Source organism: Hyperolius riggenbachi, chromosome 9, assembly GCF_040937935.1.
Source record: "Hyperolius riggenbachi isolate aHypRig1 chromosome 9, aHypRig1.pri, whole genome shotgun sequence".
In the NCBI taxonomy this organism is placed as follows: Eukaryota; Metazoa; Chordata; class Amphibia; order Anura; family Hyperoliidae; genus Hyperolius; species Hyperolius riggenbachi.
Genome location: NC_090654.1, coordinates 254,156,302 through 254,180,148, shown reverse-complemented (window position 1 = coordinate 254,180,148; position 23,847 = coordinate 254,156,302). Strand labels below are relative to the sequence as shown.

Below are 23,847 nucleotides of genomic sequence, written 5' to 3'. Positions count from 1 at the left end.
TACTGCCATTTAAAAATCATTTTGTCTCTGATAGCATCATTACTGTATGGAATATTTTATTTAATATGGGCACTGTTACGCAATTAGTATTGTTTAGCTGACACTGCAAATGCTAATTACCCTCTGAACGCAGACAAACCTGACGAACTACTGTCTGGACTGTGAGATTCCATACTGCATTATAGAACTAGAATACGGCAGCAGTGCTTCTCTGTAGGTAGTGGGACAGCAATGAGGATTAGTATAAGAATGTTTTGGTGAAGGAATCTGATAGAAAGACTGCTTAAAGAAATAAAAAAAAAAAAAAGATTTTAACTTACCTGGGGCTTCTTGCAGCCCACTGGAGTAACCCTGTGCCCAAAATAGTTTTGGTTGGCATAGTGGAGTTGTGTGGAAATCTTTGTTGTCAAAGTGGAACTTTGGCTGAAAAAATGATTTTAACTTACCTGAAGCTTCTTGCAGCCCTCCTGGAGTAACCCTGTGCCTACAGCGTCCTCCTGATTCTCTCTGGCCGGCAGCGGACCCCCCCCCCCCCCCCAAAGCTATCCCTTCGCTGCCAGTCTCCAGGTACTGCACATGCGCAACCCTGAGCCACGCACTCTGATCGCCCTCCTATGGCTATGAGAGCCCTGTGCCTACACAGTGGCGGTTCGCTCCCAGGTCAGGGCTGCGCATGTGCAGTACCTGGCGACAGGCCAGCTTTGGGGGGGGGGGGGGGGGGGGTCGCTGCGTCTGGCCAGAGGAAATCAAGAGGACGTTGTGGGCACAAGATGACTCCAGGGGGGCTGCAAGAAGCCCCAGGTCAGTTAAAATCTTTTTTTTTTCTTAAATATTCCAGCCAAAGTTCCACTTTCACAACAAAGATATCTACACAACTCCACTATGCTAACCAAAACTATTTTCAGAGCTTCACTATGGCACCCTCAGTATTACATCATGAGAACAATGGTATCAGCAGTGCTTCACTATGACAATTAGAGTTCCTCATGTTTGCACTGTGACAATCAGGGGCTTAGATAAAACTAAGGGGCTCAAGAGTCCTGAAGGCCCAGGTAGTGCCTAATACATTAATTGCTCTTTACATTTTTGTGGGTTCCATCCTATGACCATCAATCATGTTTATTTAACTGTGGCAACTAGATACCCGTATTGCTCCACTGTGAGAACCACATATACCCACACTGCTCCACTATGAGAACCAAAGATACCCACATAGCTCCATTACGACAACCAAAGATACCCACACTGCTCTAGTATGACAACCAAAGATACCCACACTGCTCCACTACGAGAACCAATGATGCCTTCACTGCTCCACTATGACAACCAATGATACCCACACTGCTCCACTATGACAATCTGTCATAGTGGAGCAGTGTGGGTATCATTGGTTGTCATAGTGGAGCAGTGTGGGTATCATTGAATTGTCATTGCAAAATGTAATATTCTTCTGGAATCACAGCCAAATCTGTCCAAGGTGACTTATTCCAGCCTCACAAAGAAGAATCACGCAAAGCTATAACCGCAGCGGTTTCTGGATATTTTGGCGCGCAAGGTAGCTGTTGCCTCCCCCCACCCCCTGAACTTATGAATAGAGAGTCTGCAGCCTACATACAATGGCTTTGCGGACAACAACAACAAATTGATAGGTTAGATACAAAAGAGAGGGTTGTAGCCACTTTATAAAAAAATATACTGTTTTTGTGAAGCCTGGGTCTTTACAGGTGGGGATAACCAAAACAATTACCTTATTTAGATCATAAACAGTATAAACAGTACCTGCCATTCATTGTTATGTTATCCAGGCAACCTTTGCTATGTTAATCAGTAGTGCCCATTTAGGTGTCGTAATGGAGCTAGCAGTTGTGTCTAAGCACAGTCTGCTAAGAATAGCTCCTTGGTGCCCCTCAAGCAGCTTTTACCACAGGCATCTGCCTGGTTTGTCTGTGCCTAAAATCTGCCCTAGCTATAACTATAGGGGTAAAAGTCCCTGCTGCTGTAGGGAGCCCAGTGCGCAACTCCCAATACAGGGATGCTCCTGCAGAACATTTGTTCTAGCGGCTACGCTTGTCGGTGGGAGGAGTCATAATGGCTGCATCACTTATTATATGATTCCTGGCAGATAGGCCACCTGGTCATGGGGAAAGAAAGAAAGGGGAGCTGAAAAGTTTCATACCGCATGGGTTCTTAATCATGTGGTATGATCTACCAGTCATTTGTTTTCTACATTCTTTTCTTCACATCGACTGCTGACGTGATACCTGTCCTTCACCGAGCTGTATAATCCACAAAGTAAACCTAGGCAGTTGCCTAGGGACCTGGGGGATGCTAGCCACCAAATCTTATAAAAAAAAAAGCCAGATGATCCTCAGCGGTGGGCAAAAACTGCTATCGTGCCTATGGCTCCATTTCATCTTCCAGTACCAGGGGCGTAGCTGCCATAGCAACTGCTATGCGGCCCTGGAGAGAAAAGACCCAGGTGGTACTTGATGTGTTCACTTTGTTTCTCCATCCTCTGATTTTGTCTAGGTGCCCATGGACTATGCACAGTGTACATTGCATGGAAATCTAAATTGCCCAATCAACTCATACCCATTGGGTAGAGGCAGGTGGCACTTCTCAAGAGTGCCTAGATTTTATGGCCCCATAAAAAAATTGTTGTGGGGTCCCATGGTCTATGCCACTGTCCAGTATGACATTTTAGTGGCGTGTTGTAAAGTTCCTCTGCTTTTACATTGTTTGTAACCCAATATTTATTTTATTTCTCAAAACTGACTTCACCCTCATTATGTGTGAGAGAGTGAAAGACGCTTTCATAACTATCATGTAATGGTAATAATCTTTAATCTCACGGCGGACTCTCACAAGCAATCTGATTTATGGCTAATTAATTTATAGTGTTCTGAAATCTTAACATTGCCTTAAGTTAATGAGGAGGATTAGATTAAATCAGTAGCGAGTGTCTGACTGATGCCACTTACACACCTATACAGGGCCTCCGCCCTTCTTTTAGTAGGTTACCTAAGCCCAGATGGCCTTTCCTTATGTGAACTCACATCTTTGGAATGATCTGGGTGTCATCCCATACACTAGACCAAAACTATGATAATGAGGGGGAGGGATTAATGAGTGTGACATTACTGTGGTGTGACGCTGTAAAGTGACATCCTGTGCAGACACAGCCAGACTGAAGCTACTGAGACTCCAGGAACGGATGGGACAGGAGCCTTTGTAGGATAAATATGCTTTCTCCATCAACGCACTACAAGGTCAGTGACTGGGGAATGTTAATTCCTCAAATAGATGTACTTTTGAATTGCACAGCAGTAGCACTGTTATACACACTAACATTTGCTAATAATTTATATTAAAAGAAATGTTTTTAGACACTTTAAAAACATTTTGGGAAAATGTTCAAGGAAAAAAAAAAAGAAATTTTTTATCTGTAGTTGAGATCACTTTTCCTGTAGAATATCCATATAGATTATTCTTACTATAGACCCGTGCATACGTTCAACCAAACCACCTGATTGCCGTCTGATTTTGGTCTGTTGGAGTTGGACGACAATCAACCATGTGTATGCGTGGCAAATGACTAGCGACTGATAACAGACGGTTTGCCTGATCCATCTGGTGATCAACTGACGTGACTGTTGGGCTGATATCGTGCAGTTGGCCATGTGTGTACAACGTCGTTTGAACGATGCACTTGTTTTGAATGCGGTCATATCATGCAGTTCGTTGTTTTGCTTGCGTGCGCATTATGTAAAGGAGTTGGTCTTTCAGTTGTTGGAAATACAAGTCGTGTTAATAGTTTGCCAAAGTATCGTTCATGTCTTGGTGTTGGTCATACACTTTGTTGGACGTGTGTACATACCTTAAGGGACAACTATAACGAGAGGGATATGGAGGCTGTCATATTTATTTCCTTTTAAGCAATACCAGTTGCCTGGCTGTCATGCTGATCCTCTGCCTCTAATACTTTAGCCGTAGACCCTGAACAAATATGCAGACCTGGTATTTCTGACATTATTGCCAGATCTGACAGGATTTGCTGCAGGCTTGTTTCTGGTGTTAGTCAGACACTACTGCAACCAAATAGATCAGCAGGACTGCCAGGCAACTAGTATTGTTTAAAAGGAAAGAAAATATGGCAACCTCCATATTATTCTTACTTCAGTTGTCCTTTAAGGTAACTATGGAGATAGGAGTTCAGTGACCCAATCTGGTTCCATATCTGCACTCAGCTAATCTACTGCCTGAGTGCAGGTAGGGACAGGAACAACTGGGCAGGTTTCACACTGTAAATTGGCAGCAGCAATGCGGTGCGTCGCGCCCGACGCATCGCACTGGCAGAAACGGGCCTTCAGGGAACACCTCCTTAGTACGCGGTGTTCCCTGTCTGGCCACCAGCCAAGCAGGAGGTGACTTCCGTCCCAACGCAAAGCAACTCAAGTACGCGCGTTAACGTACTTTTGTCCTAGTGTCAGGGATGCAGCGAAAAACGTCACTTCCGTCGCATCATGCCGTACCGTTGTAGTATGAAATTCTCCATAGACTTTCATTGCCCGGCAGTGGGGTGTGGTAAAAATACCGCACCAAACCGCCCCGGTGTGGATGGGCCCTCAGACTCTCCGAGAGGAGGTTGTTTAAAGGACACCTGAACTGAGAGGAATATGGTGGCTGCCATATTCATTTCCTTTTAAACAATATCAGTTGCCTGGCAGCCCTGCTGATCTTTTTGGCTAGCTAGTCCAGTCAGTCTTGAGTCAGAAACAGCTATACTGCATGCTTGTTCTGGGGCTATGGCTAAAAGCAATAGAGGCACAAGATCAGCAGGACAACTAATCAATCTGCATTGTGTAAAAGGAAATAAAATGTCAGCCTCCATACCCCTCTCAGTACAGGTGTGCTTTAAAAAGCAGATTTGTTAGTCAGAACAAGCAAACCAGTTTAGGGAGAGATGTATCATTAGATATATACCATTATATCAGTATTGGTGAAGGTCATCAGGGCCATTTTTAACCAAAGTCATTCCAAGCCATTGCCTGAAGGGTCATTTGTCTTGGAGGACACCATGCCCCTGGATTACGCCCTACCCCAGAATGGAGTTCTGCCCTCAAACGAAGCCCAGCCTCCGAATGAAGCCCGGCCTTACTATGGTGTTCAATCACCTGCTTCTGCTGCGAACGTGCAGCAGCAGGAAGTTCGGTGTGCTAAAGAGCAGCAGGATTGCGGTCCCTATAGAGCAGACATCACAAAGTCCGGATAGTGTAAGTTGCAGGCAGGCAGGCTCCACTGTGTCCCTCTGTACCTTCTCTCCCCACCCATGCATCCCTCTGTCCCCCTGTGACTTCTTCTGTACCCTTTTGTGACTCCTTCTGGCTCCTGTGTCTCCTTCTATCCTTCTGTGCCTTCTTCTGTCGCCTTGTGCTACCTCTGCCCACCTGTGTATCCATCTGCCTCGCTGTGCCTCCTTCTGTCCTCCTTTATGCCTCCCTCTGTCTCCCTGTGCCTCCTTCTGTCCCCTTGTGCCACTATCTGTCCCTGCCCTCCACCCCATGCTCCCCCAGCCCAGTATGTAAATGGAGAGCATAGCGCAGCAGAAGTAGTGCTCTCACCTCCCTGCCGGATTCCAGCCTGTGCAACCATACTGACTGTCTCCTGCTCCCTCTAGCTCTGGAACCTCACTCTCCTTATGTCGCGTGTATCGCGCTACATGTGGTAAATGCCGGGCACTAGGCCGAGCGGTAAGCAGACAGGGGGAAGCACAGCACTGGACTCTGACAGAGAGGTGAGAGCACAGGTTTTGCTGTGCTATACTCTGCATTTACACATTGAGCTGCAGGAGTGCAGGAAGGGGGTGTGCAACAAAATGCGACAGGATCAGCAGGTTGTTTGTTTCTCGGGGACTCCCTGTATTATGCATCCACCTTATACGGCACATGGTTTATATTCCCTAGTGTGTAGGGTTTGTTTTTTTTCTTGGGGGATTAGCGTTCAACAGAGATTATTGTTGAGATTGAATTTTGCATCAAAAATTGCAATTACAATGTAATGAAACATTCTTTGCAAATTCATAATTAATTTTGTGTTTAACCCTAATGATGATCCATAATTTTGCAGTTACTTGTACGTGAAAATTTGAAATTTGCTTCATTGGCAGCATGGCAAAAAAATGTGTTCAGAAAGACTTGTAGAATTTGAGAAAATCTTTTTTTAAAAGAATTTAAAAAACATACAGTATGTTTTTTAAACTCAGCAAAATAACATTTTGTTGCAGTACATTTTAGTGTATATGAAGTTTTGGATTCTTTATACACATTTTACGAAAATGGACAGTGTGGGGTCCACCCTTCCAAGTCTCTCTAACTTCTTATCTCCCATGCAGGCTGGTATAACCAGAAATGGATTCCGGATTGCGTGGGGCTCTGCACCCTGAGCTGTACCAGTCCACATGATAGGCTTGGGCTTTCCGCACACAATCGCAAATTTTCTTTTTCCGCAAATAGCAGCGAGCGGAAATTTGCAATTGCGCTCGAAAACACAAAAACGCTAGCGCGGCCGTGATATCAGTTATCACGGTTTAGTGAATCAAGCCGATGTGTGAGGGCTCTGGAAGAGAGGGGCGGCAAAGCCTCCTCCTCTCCCCCCAAAGCCCTTGTCTGTACCATAGATACTGAAGGTGGGGGCTCTGAGGGGGAGTTCATGGTGCAATCTGTGTATCCCCTTTCACAAAGGGACCACTAGACGCGGTGAGGTTGTGTAACCACTTGACCACTGAGGGGTTTGTATCCTTCTGGACCAGAGCAATTTTCACTTTGGAGCTCCTCATTGGTTCCTTAACAGACCAATGGAAATCCTCCATAAGTTTAAAAAGCATTTTTCCTTTGATTTTTTTTTTTTATTGATTTTCTCAAAAAATACAAGGTCTTTTTGAAAAAAAATGTTTCACTTGTTCCCACTAGAGATGGGCCAAACCTTAGATTTTAGGTTCACGAACCTCCGCAAATGTTTGCGAACTTGCGAACGTTCGCGAACCGCCATAGACTTCAATGGGGAGGCGAACTTCAAAAATTAGAAAAAATTATGCTGGCCTGAAAAGTGATGGAAAAGATGTTTCAAGGCCTGACCTGCTGCATGCTTGTTCAGGATCTATGGTTGAAATAATTAGAGGCAGAGGACCAGCACGGCAGCCAGGCAATTGGCATTGCTTAAAAGGAGATAAATATGGCAGCCTCAATATTATTCTCACCTCGGGTTCCCTTTAAAAGTGCAACGCAAAGACAGTGGGCCCAAGTTTTGGTGAGCCTTTTCCCAGAAAATTCACATAATTGTGCAGGTTTTCTCAAGAAAATACACGTAAAGTGAGTAGATTTGCCCAGAAAATAAATGCAATCATGGCGGTAGATTTGCCTAGAAAATACATGCAATCATGTGGAAGATTTGACCAGAAAATACATGCAATCGTGGCAGACCTGGCCAGACACCACTTCAATCATGTAGCAGACCTGGCCAGAAAATACATGCAATCATGTCGGCAGATTTGACCAGAAAATACATGCAATCATGTGGCAGACATGGCCAGAAAACACTTCAATCATGTAGCAGACCTGGCCAGAAAATACATGCAATCATGTCGGCAGATTTGACCAGAAAATACATGCAATCATGTGGCAGACATGGCCAGAAAACACTTCAATCATGTAGCAGACCTGGCCAGAAAATACATGCAAGCATGTGAAAGATTTGACCAGAAAATAAATGCAATCATGTGGAATATTTGACCAGAAAATACATGCAATCATGTGGCCAACCTGGCCAGAAAACACTTCAATCATGTAGCAGACCTGGCCAGAACAGTCGATACACCTGCTAATTTAAATAAAAAAAAATGTACTCGCCTGAAGCAGCAGCAGACCTCCTGTCCCGGCCTCCGTCCGGCGCAGCTCCCACAATCCTCTGCAGCCAGCCAGCAACTGAAACTCCCGCGCTTAGAGCAGGGCTATGGGAAAATGGCGCCCGAAGCCCTGCACTGCAGACTCAAAGTCTCCAGAGCAGGGCTTCAGACACCATTTTACTGTAGCCCTGCTCTGCCGCAGCTGTGGGCTGCTGCTGTCAGTGAACTGACACGGCGTCTATTAGACGCTGAAAGTCAGTTCACGCTGGGGGGTGCTTTAGGGGTGCTTGGAGAATGGCGCTGCCATTGCCCCAGTATAGCTAGTATAGTTGCCCCCAATATAGCTAGTATAGTTGCCCTTAGTGTAGGTAATATAGTTGCCCAAGTATAGCTAGTGTAGTTGCCCCCAGTATAGCTAGTACAGTTGCCCACAGTATAGCTAGTATAGTTGCCCCCAATGAAGTTAGTATAGTTGCCCCAGTATAGCTAGTATGGTCGCCCCCAGCCAGTATAGTTGCCCCCAGACAGTATAGCTAGTATAGTTGCCCCCAGCCAGTGCAGTTAGGATAGTTACCCCCAGCCAGTATAGCTAGTATAGTTGCCCCCAGCCAGGATAGCTGCCCCCAGTATAGCTAGTATAGTTACCCCAGCCAGTATAGTTGCCCCCAGTATAGCTAGTATAGTTTAGTTGCCCCCAGTATAGCTAATATAGTTGCTCCCAGTAAGTATAGTTGTCCCCAGTATAGCTAGTATAGTTGCCCCCAGTAAGCTAGTATAGTTGCCCCCAGTATGGCTAGTATAGTTGCCCCCAGTATGGCTAGTATAGTTGCCCCCAATATTGCTAGTATAATTGCCCACAGTATGCTAGTATAGTTGACCACAGTAAGCTAGTATAGTTGCCCCAGTATGGCTAGTATAGTTGCCCCCAATATGGCTAGTATAGTTGCCCCCGGTAAGCTAGTATAGTTTCCCCCAGTAAGCTAGTATAGTTGCCCCCAATATGGCTAGTATAGTTGCCCCCAGTAAGCTAGTATAGTTGCCCCCAATATGTATAGTTGCCCCCAGTAAGCTAGTATAGTTGCCCCCAGTAAGCTAGTATAGTTGCCCCAATATGTATAGTTGCCCCCAGTAAGCTAGTATAGTTGCCCCCAGTGTAGGTGCCCCAGGAGTGGGAAGCAGGGCTAGATGGAGGGGCTGTGGAGGGGTCCCTCACCTGGGACCCCTCCTTCTGCCTCTCTCTCCCCCTCCAGATAGCGGCGACAAGTGCGGGCCGGCCAAAGGCATACAGAGAATTACTCACCTAATCTCCGCGATCCAAGCGTCATGACGTTACAGGTCTCCGCCTCCAATGCCGCCCACTGTACTTCCGCTAATCAGGAAGCACAGTGGGCAGCATTGAAGACGGAGACCTGTAACGTCATGACGCTGCGCTCCACGCTAGGAACGCGGAAATCAGGTGAGTAATTGTCCATACGCCTCCGGCCGCCCCGCACTTGTCGCCGCTAATTTCTGGAGGGGGAGAGAGAGGCAGAAGGAGAGGTCCCAGGTGAGGGGGGGGGATATGTCCCCCCTCCCCACCGCTGCCTCCAAAGCCCCTCCTTCTAGCCCTGCTTCCCCCTCCTGCTGTGCTGCTGTGGGGGGTCGTGGCGACACCCCCCTGGGTGTCTGACACCCGGTGCGCCACGCCCCCCTGCGCCCTATGGTAGGGACGCCACTGACCGTAATATCTATGTTATGGCAGGGCCCTTATTACACTTTCTCTTACAGGGCTATGGAAACCATTTTGCCCATGTGATAAAGCGAGGTGCAAAATGAAATCATGCCTAGCAGAGGTTGGTTTTGATCCATCAACCTTTGGGTTATGGGCCCAGCACACTTACGCTGTGCCACTCTGCAGTCTGCTTACATTTGTATACAATCTTTAAGTTTAAGAAGGGTACATTAGTTGAAATAGTTATATATAATTGAAATTCCAGTTTGCGCAAACGTCTTTTTTTGCAATTGATGCAATAAATAATTTACAAATGCCGCATTTGCAATTTCGCGTAACATGCAAAATATATAAATGGATTACGTGAAGTCAATTCAATTCTGAAATGGTAATTATGATTGCAAAGTGTGATAGGTATTCCACGAATATGAAATTAGCACATCACTAGCAGATATGCAGTTAGAGGGAAAAACAAAATGCATAGGGGTCAGGGGAGCTGAACTTTATACGTTAGGGTGCAGTGGGTAAGACACAAGAAGAGAGCTACAATTAGGGCAGAAGAGAGGAAAAGACAAATTCTCTTTAAGGAAACATCTGGGAAATGTAAAAAAAAATTCAGATTTTCTTACCTGGAGCCTGCTCCAGCCCCTGGAAGCCTATTTGTCCCTCGCCGTGGCTCCACTTCAAGCTGGTCTCACGGGTCCCCACCATAGCACCCGGCGCGGTTGCGGGCTTCTGTGCATGCGTGAGCACGCGGCTGCACCGCTCGAGATCTCACTCCCATGGCCAGTTTTAATATCCTCATTTTTGTCTTTATGAAGAAAGATGTTTCATTTTTGCTCTGACTTAATCAGTGGGCTTCTTACAATTACTTTTCACACTACAAACTGACGTTAGCGATGCAGTGCGTCACGACCAACGCAGCGCATCGCAACGCAAAAAACAGGCCTTCAGGAAATACCACATTAGTACACGGTATTCCCTGTTTTGCATTCGGCCAAGCAGGAAGTGACGCATGCTTGCAGTCACTTCCTGCTTTAGGTATGCAGAAGTGCATGGAAGCGTACTGAAGAAATATGCGTCCGCGCATCGTAACGTCGTCACGCAACCACTACCATTTTTAAATCCCTGCATCGCCATAGACTTCCGGTCCAACATAGGGTGGCGCAGATACACACATTCATGTAGTTATGGAGCCGCGTCAGATCAAGCACTTCAAGCGCACCACACCGCCACGCAGTTAATGTGAACTTCCCCATAGACTTCATTACCCAGCATTAGCAGTGCAGTAAATTGCCCCTGACTATTTTAGACTGAGTGGCTGTCGCTATGCCAGAAGAGGTGACTGAGGGAGGGATAGAGTGATGTGGGAAACGAAATGTTTACACAGGTTCAAAGCTGCACACCTAGAGTCGAAAAGGGATCAGAAATGTTTATGCTTGTATAATTTTAACTGGATTTATTTAATGCATTAATGATTAAAAAGTCTGGTATGTTAACCACTCCCTGCCCCATGACGTAAAAATAAGTCTCTGCACTACCCTACCTACAAAATCCTAGATAACACTGTTTATTTATCTATGCGCGGATAACAATGCTACACAGTTGTAAAGGAATGACAGCAAACCCATCTTACTCCCAGGGAATTCAATGGCAATATTAATGTGTAAAATAAACATTCCAGGAGCAGACAGATGTAACAAGAGAGTAGGGGATATAAAATGTGCTACTAATACATATTAAAACAAATGAACTGTTTAAATAAACAGGAGAGATAGACAAATAAAATGTGTGCATTTAATGTACAATAGAAGCTGTTTACATTACAGCTATAATGTATAAAAGTGGATAAAATGTGTATTTTTTCACTTTTTTTTCCGTATTTTCCTTTTAAAATACATAGAAAATAAGGTAATTAATAAAAACAAATATCAGCCACAAAAGCCTAATTTGTCCTGAATAAAAGAATATATAGATCATTTAGTTGTGATAATTATTTATAAAGTCATTGCCAAAGTAACAAGAGCTGAGTTGAACTGTGAAAATGACAAGGGTAGGGAAGTGGTTAAACAAAGTGATTTAAATTTCCAATCTAATGTCACATCTAACAAGTACATGTGGAGTGTGCCAGGTCAGTCCGTCCAAGGCTTGTGACAATTCATCAAGAGATCTTATGATTATAATTATTATCAGACTATTGTAAAAGTTTACAACATCTTAATGACACTAACTTGTCATACGAAAATAATTTCTGCGTAATGATTTTCAAATGTAAATAACTTATACTTTTATGATTCATTTTAGCATACAGAATGGGTGCCCAAATACAATCTACATATTATATTCAACGCTAAGGAGCAGGGCTGGTTCTAGCTACAATGCGGCCCGGGGGTAAAAGTAACTTGGAGGCTCTCCAGCACAGCTCCACACTAAACAGCAAATTCCTCACCCTGGGGCATCCCCCCTCCCCCCCCCCCAGTCACACAATATCATTAGGTGTCCATCATATGTCCTCAAATGCATTGGTGGGGTCCCCATTATTCCCCTTCTCTTTTACCCTACAAATGTCGAGTGTACACATAGCAGAGTCTTACCTAATCCAGGCAGGACACAGGAGGCAGCACCATACTCTACGCTCTGGACTTCATCTCTTCCTCATTCCCTCCAGGCATGAATAGGGTCACCATAGCTGGAGAGGAGGGGGGGACACCGTGGGGGCCCCAACAGGTTCTGGGGCAATTGCCCCCTTTGCCTCTATGGAAGCGCCAGCGCTGCTAAGGACCTGTGTGTCTGAAACACGTCAACTCACTGCCTTTTTTTCTCTTTGTGAATGTGCTACAATAAAGTTTGTGGCTTTCATTGCATCATGTTGTACTGTGGGCTTGTTTTGTGTACATATGTAAAGTTCTCCATAAGTTGTCCCATTAATACAACTTTCCACTAATCCCATCCCACCCGCCACCTTTCCTCTTCCATACACTTGTATGCTACACCTTGGTCGCCTAATCTCACTGTTGCATCTAGGACATCTCACAAGCTTTATCCCTCCTTTGGAATGCTTTCCCATATCTTGTCTCCCGAGCTACCTCTGTAGAAGCACACAGCGCGAAACGGGCTCTGCACCCACCGCACCCTGATCGCAGCTGTTACCCGGTATGTAACCATTTTTCTTTATGTATGCAGCAATTGTATGTACCTCAACAAGCACATTAAGGGCAATTGATAGCAGTGCCGGCATTCTCTTCTCTCTTCTGAATGTTCAGATGCCCCTGCAGCCTGAGCACGCTTTAGATATTGCTGGCGCACCAGACATCTGCGCTTGACAAACCCTCTTCCCCCTCCCACCACAAAAGGCCCACTGCAGTTCCAGCACTTTTGCTCTCTCCCAGTCTGTTACAAGCCTTGAAACATGAAGCACGCCCTTAAAAATGTCCTCTTTAATGTCCCCTTCACACACATACTGTATCTGTAACTTCAACTGAACTCAAAAGATTCACAACATTTCCTTATTGCCTAATGCTGTATACACACAATGCAATTTCCCAGGGGTAATCTGATGGGAAGTTGCATCATGTGCAAACTGCTCCTGATCGATAGCTGGATCAGTTTTAAGAGCATTTCTTCACAAAATTGATTCTTTTTTTATTTATTTATTTATTTTTGCAAACCCTCAGCAGCGATGATTCGCCATATCCCAACCAAAGAATTGGCTTCATCAGCACATTCCCCTTGTTGGGTAAATAATTGCATCATGGTTTGCATTATCTTTTATTACGTAATGTTTAAATTAGCAATATATTAAAGAGTGAGAAAAACACACACACACAAAAAAAAAACTGGGCGAAAATCAAAAACATATCACTCACATTATATGACCAATTTCATCTGAAATTCACGCACACCACCTACATCACCACATACATAGCTCATACGTCCCCCACAACTTCCCCCCAGGAACTCAATCATAGTTAGGTCCTCTCCTCCCTTTCCCTCCCCACCCACAGGCGGGTATCAGAATCAGCCAGTACTCCCCTCCCAAATCTGTTTCATAACAATCCATCTTGTAGCATCAGACCTTTCAACTGCATCGTCTTCAACCACCCAAACCCTGTTATTTAGAAAAGTTGTGATGTTTCCACTCTCCAAGGGAAAAGGGTTCCAGATTTTTCCATTTGTTAATAATAAGCTTCCTAGCTAGACTTACCCCTAAATCTACCAGTAACTTTTGTTCAGGTCCTCCTTTAGCTTCTCCCATATCCTGAATCCCAAAAATTGCCCAAATTGCATCAAAGGCCACCCTAGGGGTCATGTAATAGGAGCAAAATTCTTCCACCTTTTTCCAAAAGCCCTCCACCACAGGGCAACCCCACAACATGTGCAGGAAAGTGCCTGAATCCTATTTGCATTTCCAACAAGTGTCATCATCAGCTAAGCCATATCTGGTCAAAATTGATTCTGTTATCTATCAAGAGCAGATCAAGTCAGAAATAATCTGTGCAACCTGTCGATCTAATGGGAAGTTGCACCGTGTGCACCTAGCACAAAGGTGTCCATTAGTGATACAATCTTGATTGTACAAACATACCACTTCATTGCAATGCCCAGGGCAGTTTCCAGGCTAAATTGCTCCCAGGGCAAGGGTGTAAAAACTGCGACCCCTCCGTGGGCTCGATAACGTTATTTGCGATGCAGTATCTAGCCCTCCAGTATAGGTAGCCAGGTATAGGTGTCCCCAATGTAGGAATCTGAGTATAGGTACTCCTAATGTAGGTATCCGGATATAGGTGCCCCCAGTATAGTGCGTTAAAGGGAAGTACACCGCTGCACTGCAGGTTAGCAGAGACAGTGCTGGACTCTTGGTTGCTCAGTCCAAACAGTATAAACAAATATAAGGAAGGTCTGCAACAATGTATCTTCTCAATGCTCACAGTTTTATTTAGGACGTATCCTCAAGTCAGTAAAAGGCACAGCTGTGCTTTTACTGACTTGAGGATACGTCCTAAATAAAACTGTGAGCATTGAGAAGAGACATTGTTGCGGACCTTCCTTATATTTGTTTGCCCCCAGTATAGGTAGCCAGGTATAGGTGACCCAAGTATAGGTTAGCAAGGTATAGGTGCACCCAGTATAGGTTAGCCAGGTATACATGTCCCCAGTATAGGTTAGCCAGGTATAAGTGCCCCAGTATAGGTTAGCCAGGTATAGGTGGGGGCGGCAGCGGGCACACTGGGACTCAGCCATGGGGAGGGGGGCCTAAATCCTCTAGTGTCATGCTAGGATCACCTTCTTCCCCCAAGCAGTCCTACTGAACTCAAGTCCCTTTCCCAAAAATCAGGAGCAGCCCAGCTGCACGTGTTCCTCAAGTGGAGCCCGGAAGATGAGTTTTTACAAAGACCGCTTCCACTGCCCATAAATCTCTGCAATGGAGGGGGGAGCATGGAGGGAGACTCCAAGGAGAGGGAGGGAGGAGTGGCCCACCCTCCCCATGGCTGAGTCCCAGTGTGCCCCCCGCTCTCCCCAATATTACTGTGCCCCCTTCCTCACTGTGACCAGGGCAGACACCCGCCTTGCCCGCCCCTAGAAACGGGGTTAGTGCTACCCACTTTATGAAAGTAAGTAGGGTAATGTGCAATACAGAAGCGTCAATCTTACCATAACTTAGTTAAAGGGACTCCGAGCAGTGCAGAAACTATGGAAAGATGCATATCATTTTAAAGCTCTCTTTCTCTTCTTTCCAATGATATATAAACCGCCGCCCTACGCCTTTTAGTTTTCGCTATTTTCACGATTGAAATTGCCGCGGCCGCGATTTCAATCGCGAAAATAGAGAAAACTAAAAGGCGTAGGGCGACGATTTAGGTGTCGCCAGAAAGAGGAGAAAGAGAGCTTTAAAATGATATGCATCTTTCCATAGTTACATTGTATTACACAGGACGACACTTTCCCCAGTGTCAGCAGCTCTATTCAGCAGAATGGAGCTGCTGACTTTAGGAAAAAGTCGCCCTGTGTAATACAATATAACTATGGAAAGATGGATATCATTTTAAAGCTCTCTTTCTCCTCTTTCTGGCGACACCTAAATCGTCGCCCTACGCCTTTTAGTTTTCTCTATTTTCGCGACTGAAATCGCGGCCGCTGCAATTTCAATCACGAAAATAGCGAAAACTAAAAGGTGTAGGGCGGCGTTTTATATATCATTGGAAAGAGGAGAAAGAGAGCTTTAAAATGATATGCATCTTTCCATAGTTTCTGCACTGCTCGGAGTCCCTTTAATCGGAGCCTAGGTCTCCTTCACTCTATCCAGAACTTTGGTTCAAGTTGAGAAAATACTAATATTATAATTTTTAAAATTGTCCTCTACAATTGAAAACAAATGCATAAAGATCACATAAATCTTTAAATACAGTACATAAATGGGTCCAAGTAACAAGAGGATTGAGACAACTGGAAGGGAAGGGCCTTCAATACCTTTTATCACCAATGTACAATGCTGTACTTTCACCAGTAAGGGCCTGTTCACGCCTAGAGCGTTTTCGGGTTTTTTAAGCACCAGCAATTTTGAAAATCACCCTAAAACAATTGTACAATGATTTCCTCAGAGAATGTTCACATATGAGCGGTTCAATTTCGATTCGCTCCCCAAAGCGCTGCCTGTACCATTTTTGGGCGATTTGCCTATAATGGAAGGTGTAGGGAAATCGCAAAGCGCTTGAAAAGCGATTTGTATAGTGATTTCCCCAGCTCTTTCATGAATAAATACATTGTATTTATTCATTTCCGGGTGAAAGAGTTCACTTCCTGACTGACATCAAGGTTATGAAGGTGTCAAGGTCATCAAATTTGCAGGTGACTCCACCATCATTGGTCTCCTCGACAAAATGAAGAGTATGCTTACCGTAGCGAGACTGAGAGAATCTGCAAATGGTGCAAAGACAACAAGTTGTCCTCAATCTGGCGAAAACTGGTGGATTGACTGTGGGCTTCAAAAAGCACCCACCCCACTCAACTTAGTCTTTATTAAAGGCACTAAAGTCAACAGCAAGTGTCCGGTTCTTTTGCACCACCATTGCTAACGGCATTACGACATAAAATGGGGGGGACACCACCAAAATTCTGAAGAACTTGGCTCGGCAAAGGTTGTTTCTCCTGCAACAAAATTAAAAAAAAATTAAAATTGGAATGCCTGGGAGCTAATGATCAGCTTTTATACCGCCACCATTGAATCTATTCTCTTCTCCTTGGTTATCACCTGGTTCCCAGGCACAAAGGCAACTGATAGGTACGAATTTTAAAGAGTAATCAATGCTGTGGATAAGATCATTCATCGGGTCATTCCTGTCACAGTTGGAAGTCCTCCACACTTCGAGACTGAAGCCTAGGGCCACCAGGATATTCGCAAGACCTCTCCCACCCTGGCAGTCACTTGTTGAACCTTCACCCATCGGACCACCACTACAGAACCACGCCCTCCAAAACCACCACACACCGTCACACCTTCTTCCCCCAAGCAGTCCTTTTGCTGAACTCAAGTCCCTTCCCCAGAAAAATCCCCTAGCCTCCCAGTGTGACCCCTCGGTACCCCTGTGCATCACTGAACCTATGCATATTGTTTCACTCTCTATGTCTGTCTATTGTGCTCATTAATCACTCTCTGTCATCTTCCTATTGCCAATGCCACGTGTACCACAAAAAATTCTGAGTGCAACATCTGCCATTGAAAAAAGTTGATTCTGATGTAAAGGTGCTTGCTTACACACACACAGTGATTGTTGCTTCCAGAGTTGGGACTTGATCCCTGAGGGGACAGTTTGGTGTAGTGTGACATGCAGACTTATGAACGAGAGTGGAATATCACTACACCCCAAAGGCATCCCAGGGCAGTGAACGATCAAGGATGGCTGATCCTGAGCATCAAATATGAAGAGAACAGATCAGCACAATGACCAAAGGAAACTTCTGTATGGAGGTATCCGAAAATAATATGAAAATAACACATGGCTGTCTAAAGGGGGGGTGGTTATACAAAAGGTTGCTTACAAGAGAAGCTATGTGGATTTTCCATGTGGAGACTAGAGCTTAAAGTGTACCTGAGATGTAAAGCTATAAAAGTTTTATACATATTTGGTGCTTCCTCCAGCCCTCTCGGCACCGATTGCTCGCATACCGTCTGCTTCCACCTTCTGGTTTGCCCGGTAGAAGCCCTGTTAGCTTGGCCAGTCGGGGCCAGTAAGCGCAGTTCGTCTGCACCCCTATCTCGCTCCCGTGGCTGGGAGAGTTATGCTCCTGCAAAGTAGGTGCAGAGCATTTCCGCCTACGGGGGAGTGGCAGGAAGAGCGCACGTAGATGGCCCGCGCATGCACAGTGCGCCCCGACTGGCCAAGCTCACAGGGCTTCTACCAGGGCAAATGAGGAGGCAGAGGAAGACAGCGTGGGAGTGATCGATGCAGAGAGGGCTGGAGGAAGCCCCAGGTATGTATAAAGCTTTTATAGCTTTATATCTCAGGTTTCCTTTAATGGTAGATGGAATTTAGCCCCAACTACGTAATCATTATTATTCGGCTATCTATTTATACATTTCCCATTTTTCTTTCATTTCCTTTGTGTGCTCATGGCACATTCTGTTGTTATGTAGGGGGAGGAGGGACAACAGCATGGCGCATGATGGAGCCACTTTCAGTGGGAGGGGTTAGGAGAGGAACAATGCGCATGGCCAAAATCATGCAGATTTTTCACTGATGTATCGAAGCAGCTGTATATCTCGACTGCCGAGAACACTGTAGCATGTGTGACTTAAAGTGAGCGGCTGCCATTATTTCCTTTTAAACTATGCAAATTGTCTGGCCGTCCTGCTGATCCTCTGCCTCTAATGCTTTTAGCCATAAACCCTGAACAAGCATGCAGATCAGATGTGTAACTTACGTTTGAATGCATTTTTTACATGCTTGTTTCAGGTGTGTGATTCAGACACTACTGATGCATGAAAGATCAGGAGGGCTGCCAGGCAACCAGTATTGTTTAAAAGCAACTAAATATGGCAGCCTCCATTTACCCTTCAGGTCAGTTGTCCTTTAAGTGTCTGGGTAGAAAATGCTTTCTACAGTACACAAAAAAAGTGTCCAGATTAAACTATTTTTTATACCACCAGATGTCACACAGGGGGTTGTCTTTTCATCTGCTGTGCTTGTTATTTATAAGTGTTCTATACTACATTTGTTTCAGGAACGTAGATAAAGTAGTCACAATCTATTACCTTGATGAGTTGTGCCGTTGTTTACCGTAACTTTTGTGTTGATGTATGACCTTGTGAATTCCACTCTGCTCACTATATAGACCTATTAAATGACGACATGAGGATTTAATATAGTGCTAGCTATTTTTTACAGTCCATACTAAACCATCAGTATTTTAATAGGGCCATTGCAGTATATGATTCATACACGTCTAAGTATGGCACATTGAGTGCTCTGGTTGCAGAAACATCTGAAATGCTAACTGCATTGGTAAGGTAACTTGAAGTGAGAGGAATAAGGGGGCAGCCATCTTAATTCCTATTTAAAGCAAACTTGTGTGCAGAAAAAGCTTGTTAACTAGCTCCACAATCTTCCCAGATGGACTGTGAGCCCACTGCTACTGGCCGGGACCATCTCCATCTCTCCAGTTCATGCACAGGCGCAAATATGGTCTGCGCATGCCCAGTGGCACAAAGCCACTTATGCATGAAGGGAAAAGCTACACATGACCAGCTTTGTGCTCCTCGCTATGCGTGGACCAGTAGGGTCATGCTCAAACACAACAGGAGCTCAGCTATTTAAACATATATCTCGTGCCCTTGTCAAATATGCTCAGAGGGTTCCAGCACTGGAACGGTGGCTCACAGGATGGTGGGGAAGCTTCTGGACTTTCTGTAGAGGTTTTTGTCTCAATTGTTTTCCCTGCTTGCATGCTTTAAAGGGATATGTAAAGAGAACCAGAGAGGAGGACAGAAAAGCCTTTATACATAAATGGGGCTTCCTCCAGCCCCATACGCACGGATCGCTCCCATGCCACCGTCCTCCGCTGCTTGGATCCGCCGGTACCAGGTCCCGTCATTACCGCCAGTTGGCCAGTCGGCCGACGGACGCGGCCAATTGTCCGCATCACAGGGGCTCCCTCCATACACTTACGCTTGCTGCTGTGTACTGCGCAGCCACAATGCGTAAGGGTATGGAGGGAGCCCCTGTGATGCGGACAATTGGCCGCGTCCACCGGAAGTGACGGGACCCGGTAGCGGCGATAGAGGAAGCGGAGGATGGCGGCGTGGGAGCGATCCAGGCTTATGGGGCTGGAAGAAGCCCCAGGTAGGTATAAAAGCGTTTTCTATTTTCAGGCTCTATTCCTCTCTGGTTCCCTTTAAGTGAGAAAAAAATTATTTTAACTTACCTGGGGCTTCTTGCAACCCCCTGGAGTCCTCCTGTGACCACGCTGTCTTCCTAGCTCCACCCGGTAAACAGCGGCCACCCCTGCAAAACGGCCCATTGCCAAGTAAGCTGCATTTCAGTTTATTTGCGCTATGAACCTAGGGGGCCCTTTCTTTGCAGGGGAGGGGGGGGGGGGGGGGGGAGACTCAGTAGTTATGCCCCTGCTTTGCTCCTACTTTTGATATTTCCACTTTCAAAATTAAAAAAAAATAAATTGTAAATTACCCATGTACACAAGTCACACTGCACAGCTTCACAATCTGAGATCCCCTGGCATACCGTATGCATCCCTCACAACTCTTTGAGATAAGAAAGAGGGACTCTTAAGCCACACCCCTAACCACGCCCGGGCACACCCCTAGTCATGCATAACATTAAGAATTCAAAGGAAAAATGTGTTGTTTTATTATTCAATGCACACTGGTCCTTTATATCCTGGATCATTTTCCTTCATATTAACATTTGAAAATAATAAATAAATTTAAAGATGGGAATAAAGTTTAGAGTCAGCAAAACACATTTTTTTTTTCAGTAGAAAAATACATATATTTGCATAAATCTGTACATCAGTCCTGAAAGAGGGACAAATGAGGAAGAAAGAGGGACAGAACAATAAGATTCCCAAAGAAGGACGGTTCCTCCAATAAGGGACAGTTGGGAGCAATGCCATATGTGGTCATCTACGAATAGACTTACCGCAATCTTTGTTCCTCCTTAGCTAATGCATGATAAATATCCTTTCAACCTCTAAGCTGCTCTTAGTTTTTCCTTCTTTGACATATACAGAATTTTGTAACATCACCACCTCAGGCATATAAAAGGGATATTGCGTGATTTGCCTAATTACACCTGTTAAAATAACACACAGGTATTCTGGTCATGGGTGTTGACAAGTGGTTTTCACATTCCAAATGGGTTTTTCACAACATTTCCGAAAATAATTACTATACTAACAATACTATTGTTATTATTCATTTACCGTATATAGCACTATCATCTTTATGTGGCACTGTTCAAAGTACGAATCATCTATAGGCGTTGAAAACAGGCACTGGCACATAATATAGAGGCATTAGATAAGATAAATGTCACAGTGACTAATACAATGTGTAACAAAACATACCACATTTTTCAGAAAACAGAAGGAAGAGAACCCTGCCCTTTCAAGCTTAACATCCAAACAAAAGGCAAGAAAATGATAAACCTGTATACTTGGGGGCCAGTGAGTTAAAGTCAGATTAGGCAAGAAGCAGGGCTTGGTCAGAGGCTAGAGGGTGTGGCTCAGATTTCATTATATGCCTACTTGAAATGATGAGTGTACCTGAAAACTGAGATCCTACTAAGTGACTATGTTGGATGTAGGTGTTGTGTTGTCTCTTTAACCACTTGAGGACCAGCGGTTTATACCACTCTAGTGACCAGACCATTTTCTACATTTCAGCAAGGTCATACAACTTAGCACCAAAATGAATGTTACCTCCTTTCTTCTCACAAATAGAGCTTTCATTTGGTGCTATTTGAGTGCTGCTGCTATTTATAGTTTTTTTAATTAATAAAGATATAATATAGAATATAAATATATAATATAAAATATAGATTGTGAGCCCCTCCTAGGGACAGTTAAGTGACAAGAATATACTCTTTGCAGCGGTATATAAATAGTCGTTTTATACGACATCCGTCATCCTGCATTAGGCAGACGGGAAGCGTTTAAAGCAAAACTGAACTGAAAATTAAAAGTCAAAATAAACATACACACGTCATACTTACCTCCCATGTAGTCTGCTCATCAATTTCTTTCTCCTGCGTCCTGTTGTCCATTGTACTCGATGGAATTCTCAGTTTTCCATTTTAAAAATGGTGATGACCCCGTAACCACTTTTCATTGATTCTAAATACTTCCGCTGCCGCTGCATTGCCGCAGAAGTCATACAGTAACGCTCTGCTGACTTTGGTGATTCCGAAGCTTCGGGTGTAATTCGTCGCGGTAAGTGTGCAAGGTCCCATACACTTGCATTGCCGTTTTACTGCATAGTAATGCACACTTGCAATGCAAGTGTAAAAGGGCCCACATGGGTACTCACCTCAAGAAAGGTAAGGCTCTGGGTCCTTTAGAGGCTCCCCCCATCCACCTTTTCCAGCACTGTATCCCCTGAATGACTGTCAACAAGGGCTCGTTTACCGGGCCAGTGAAAAATGGCACCCAGCGCCGATAGATAAAAATGGTGCCCCATTCATTTACATTATCAAACGATATTTATCACTTTAAATGTTAAAAAATGGCGGCCACCTTTTGAATGTAATTTATCGTTTTAAAACCTGTTTTTTTTGCTCTCCCTGAACGTAATTTATCGTTTTAAGCCCTGCTTTGCAGCGGTTTGGAAAATGTCTGCCCGCCGACTTTAACGTTTAATAACAAAGCCCCCTTAATAGATAGAAACACCAAGTTTGCAGAGAATATTAAGAAGAACAGTGGGAACAAGAAGAAATTTTTTTTTTGTCAAAAATGCCCGCCGACTTTAGTGGCTAATAGCAAAGCCCCCTTAATTGCCAGAAACACCAAATTTGCAGGGAATGTTAAGAAAAAAAGTGGGAACAAGAGGGAAAAACATTTTTCAAAACTACCTTATACTTGTTGAGAAAATGGATTTTAAAATTTCAAAGAAAAAAGTATACATTTAAATCCCGTAATGACAGTTCTAAGGGAAACAATTCCCGCCGACTTTAGCAGTTAATAGCAAAGGCCCCTTAAATCCTAGCAACACCAAATTTGCAGGATATATTAAAAAGATAAGGTCTTTTTCCCACTGTTCTTCTTAACATTCCCTGCAAACTTGGTGTTTCTATCTTTTAAGGGGGCTTTGCTATGAAACAAAAAAAAGCAGTTTTTAAAACGATAAATTACGTTCACAAGGTCTGCGCTGTTAAAACGATAAATATTGTTTTAAACAAATATCGGACAGAAGGTGGCGCTATTATTTAACCAGCACCATTTTTCACTGGACGCCCGTTTACAGCTCACACATGGGCTAAGTAGCACAGACCCACTCCTGTTTCAGTGGAAAAAGCAGGATCTGCTACTGTGCCTTCGCTGGAACGGCCTGGTGGAGGAAAACTGGCAAAGCCCTGGAGGAACCCCTTCCTAGTGGGGTATTTAAATTGTTGGATTGCACACCTCACAAGTAAGCCAATAAATGGTACCATCCTTATTCAAAACTTCCAACAATTTATTACAACATACTGACCTATGTGACATAGTCTTAAAGTCTACCCAAGGTGGATTCAGGAGGGCATATGGGACACGGAGGCATGTTCCATGCTCTATGCCACGTTTCTGTGTCTCCCTTGCAATGCTCTCAGCTCCGTGCTGCGCCCCCCCCCCCCCCCAAAAAAAAAAAAATTGCCAACATGGAGCTTATCGGCAAACTTGAGGGGAAGGGACATCCCTTGCAGGAGAGGCACTCCTGCAAAATGCCCACTCTTGGCGTCAGGAACACTCCCTCCCTTCTCTAAATGGTCCTTCGTCGCCTGCCCTTCGCCCTCTCCCCTCCTTTCTGTACTCTGTGCTTCTCGGATGAGAGCCCAGAGCTCTGCATACAGCGTTTTGATCCCTGAAAGGGAAAGTTAGCCATTATAGGCTTCAGAGTTTGGGAGCGGTGGTGATGGATGCTGCCTGATCAGGTAGTATGTTTTTTAATACAGAATAATGCCACCTCTTGTTCTCTTTAAAGGGACACTTAAGCCAAACAAAAAAAATGAGTTTTACTCACCTAGGGCTT

At 44.7% G+C, this 23,847-nt stretch overlaps 1 protein-coding gene across 1 annotated transcript in view; it reads left to right on the top strand.

Annotated features, from left to right (window-relative positions):
* Positions 1-3,173: 3,173 nt before the first annotated feature.
* LOC137533128 (cytosolic phospholipase A2 delta-like) overlaps positions 3,174-23,847 on the top strand; it is an 87,427-nt gene continuing 66,753 nt past the window's right edge. The window contains exon 1 of the mRNA XM_068254327.1: positions 3,174-3,269. Coding sequence (XP_068110428.1) covers positions 3,243-3,269 — 27 coding nt within the window. The 5' untranslated portion in view covers positions 3,174-3,242. The remainder of the gene's footprint in view (positions 3,270-23,847) is intronic.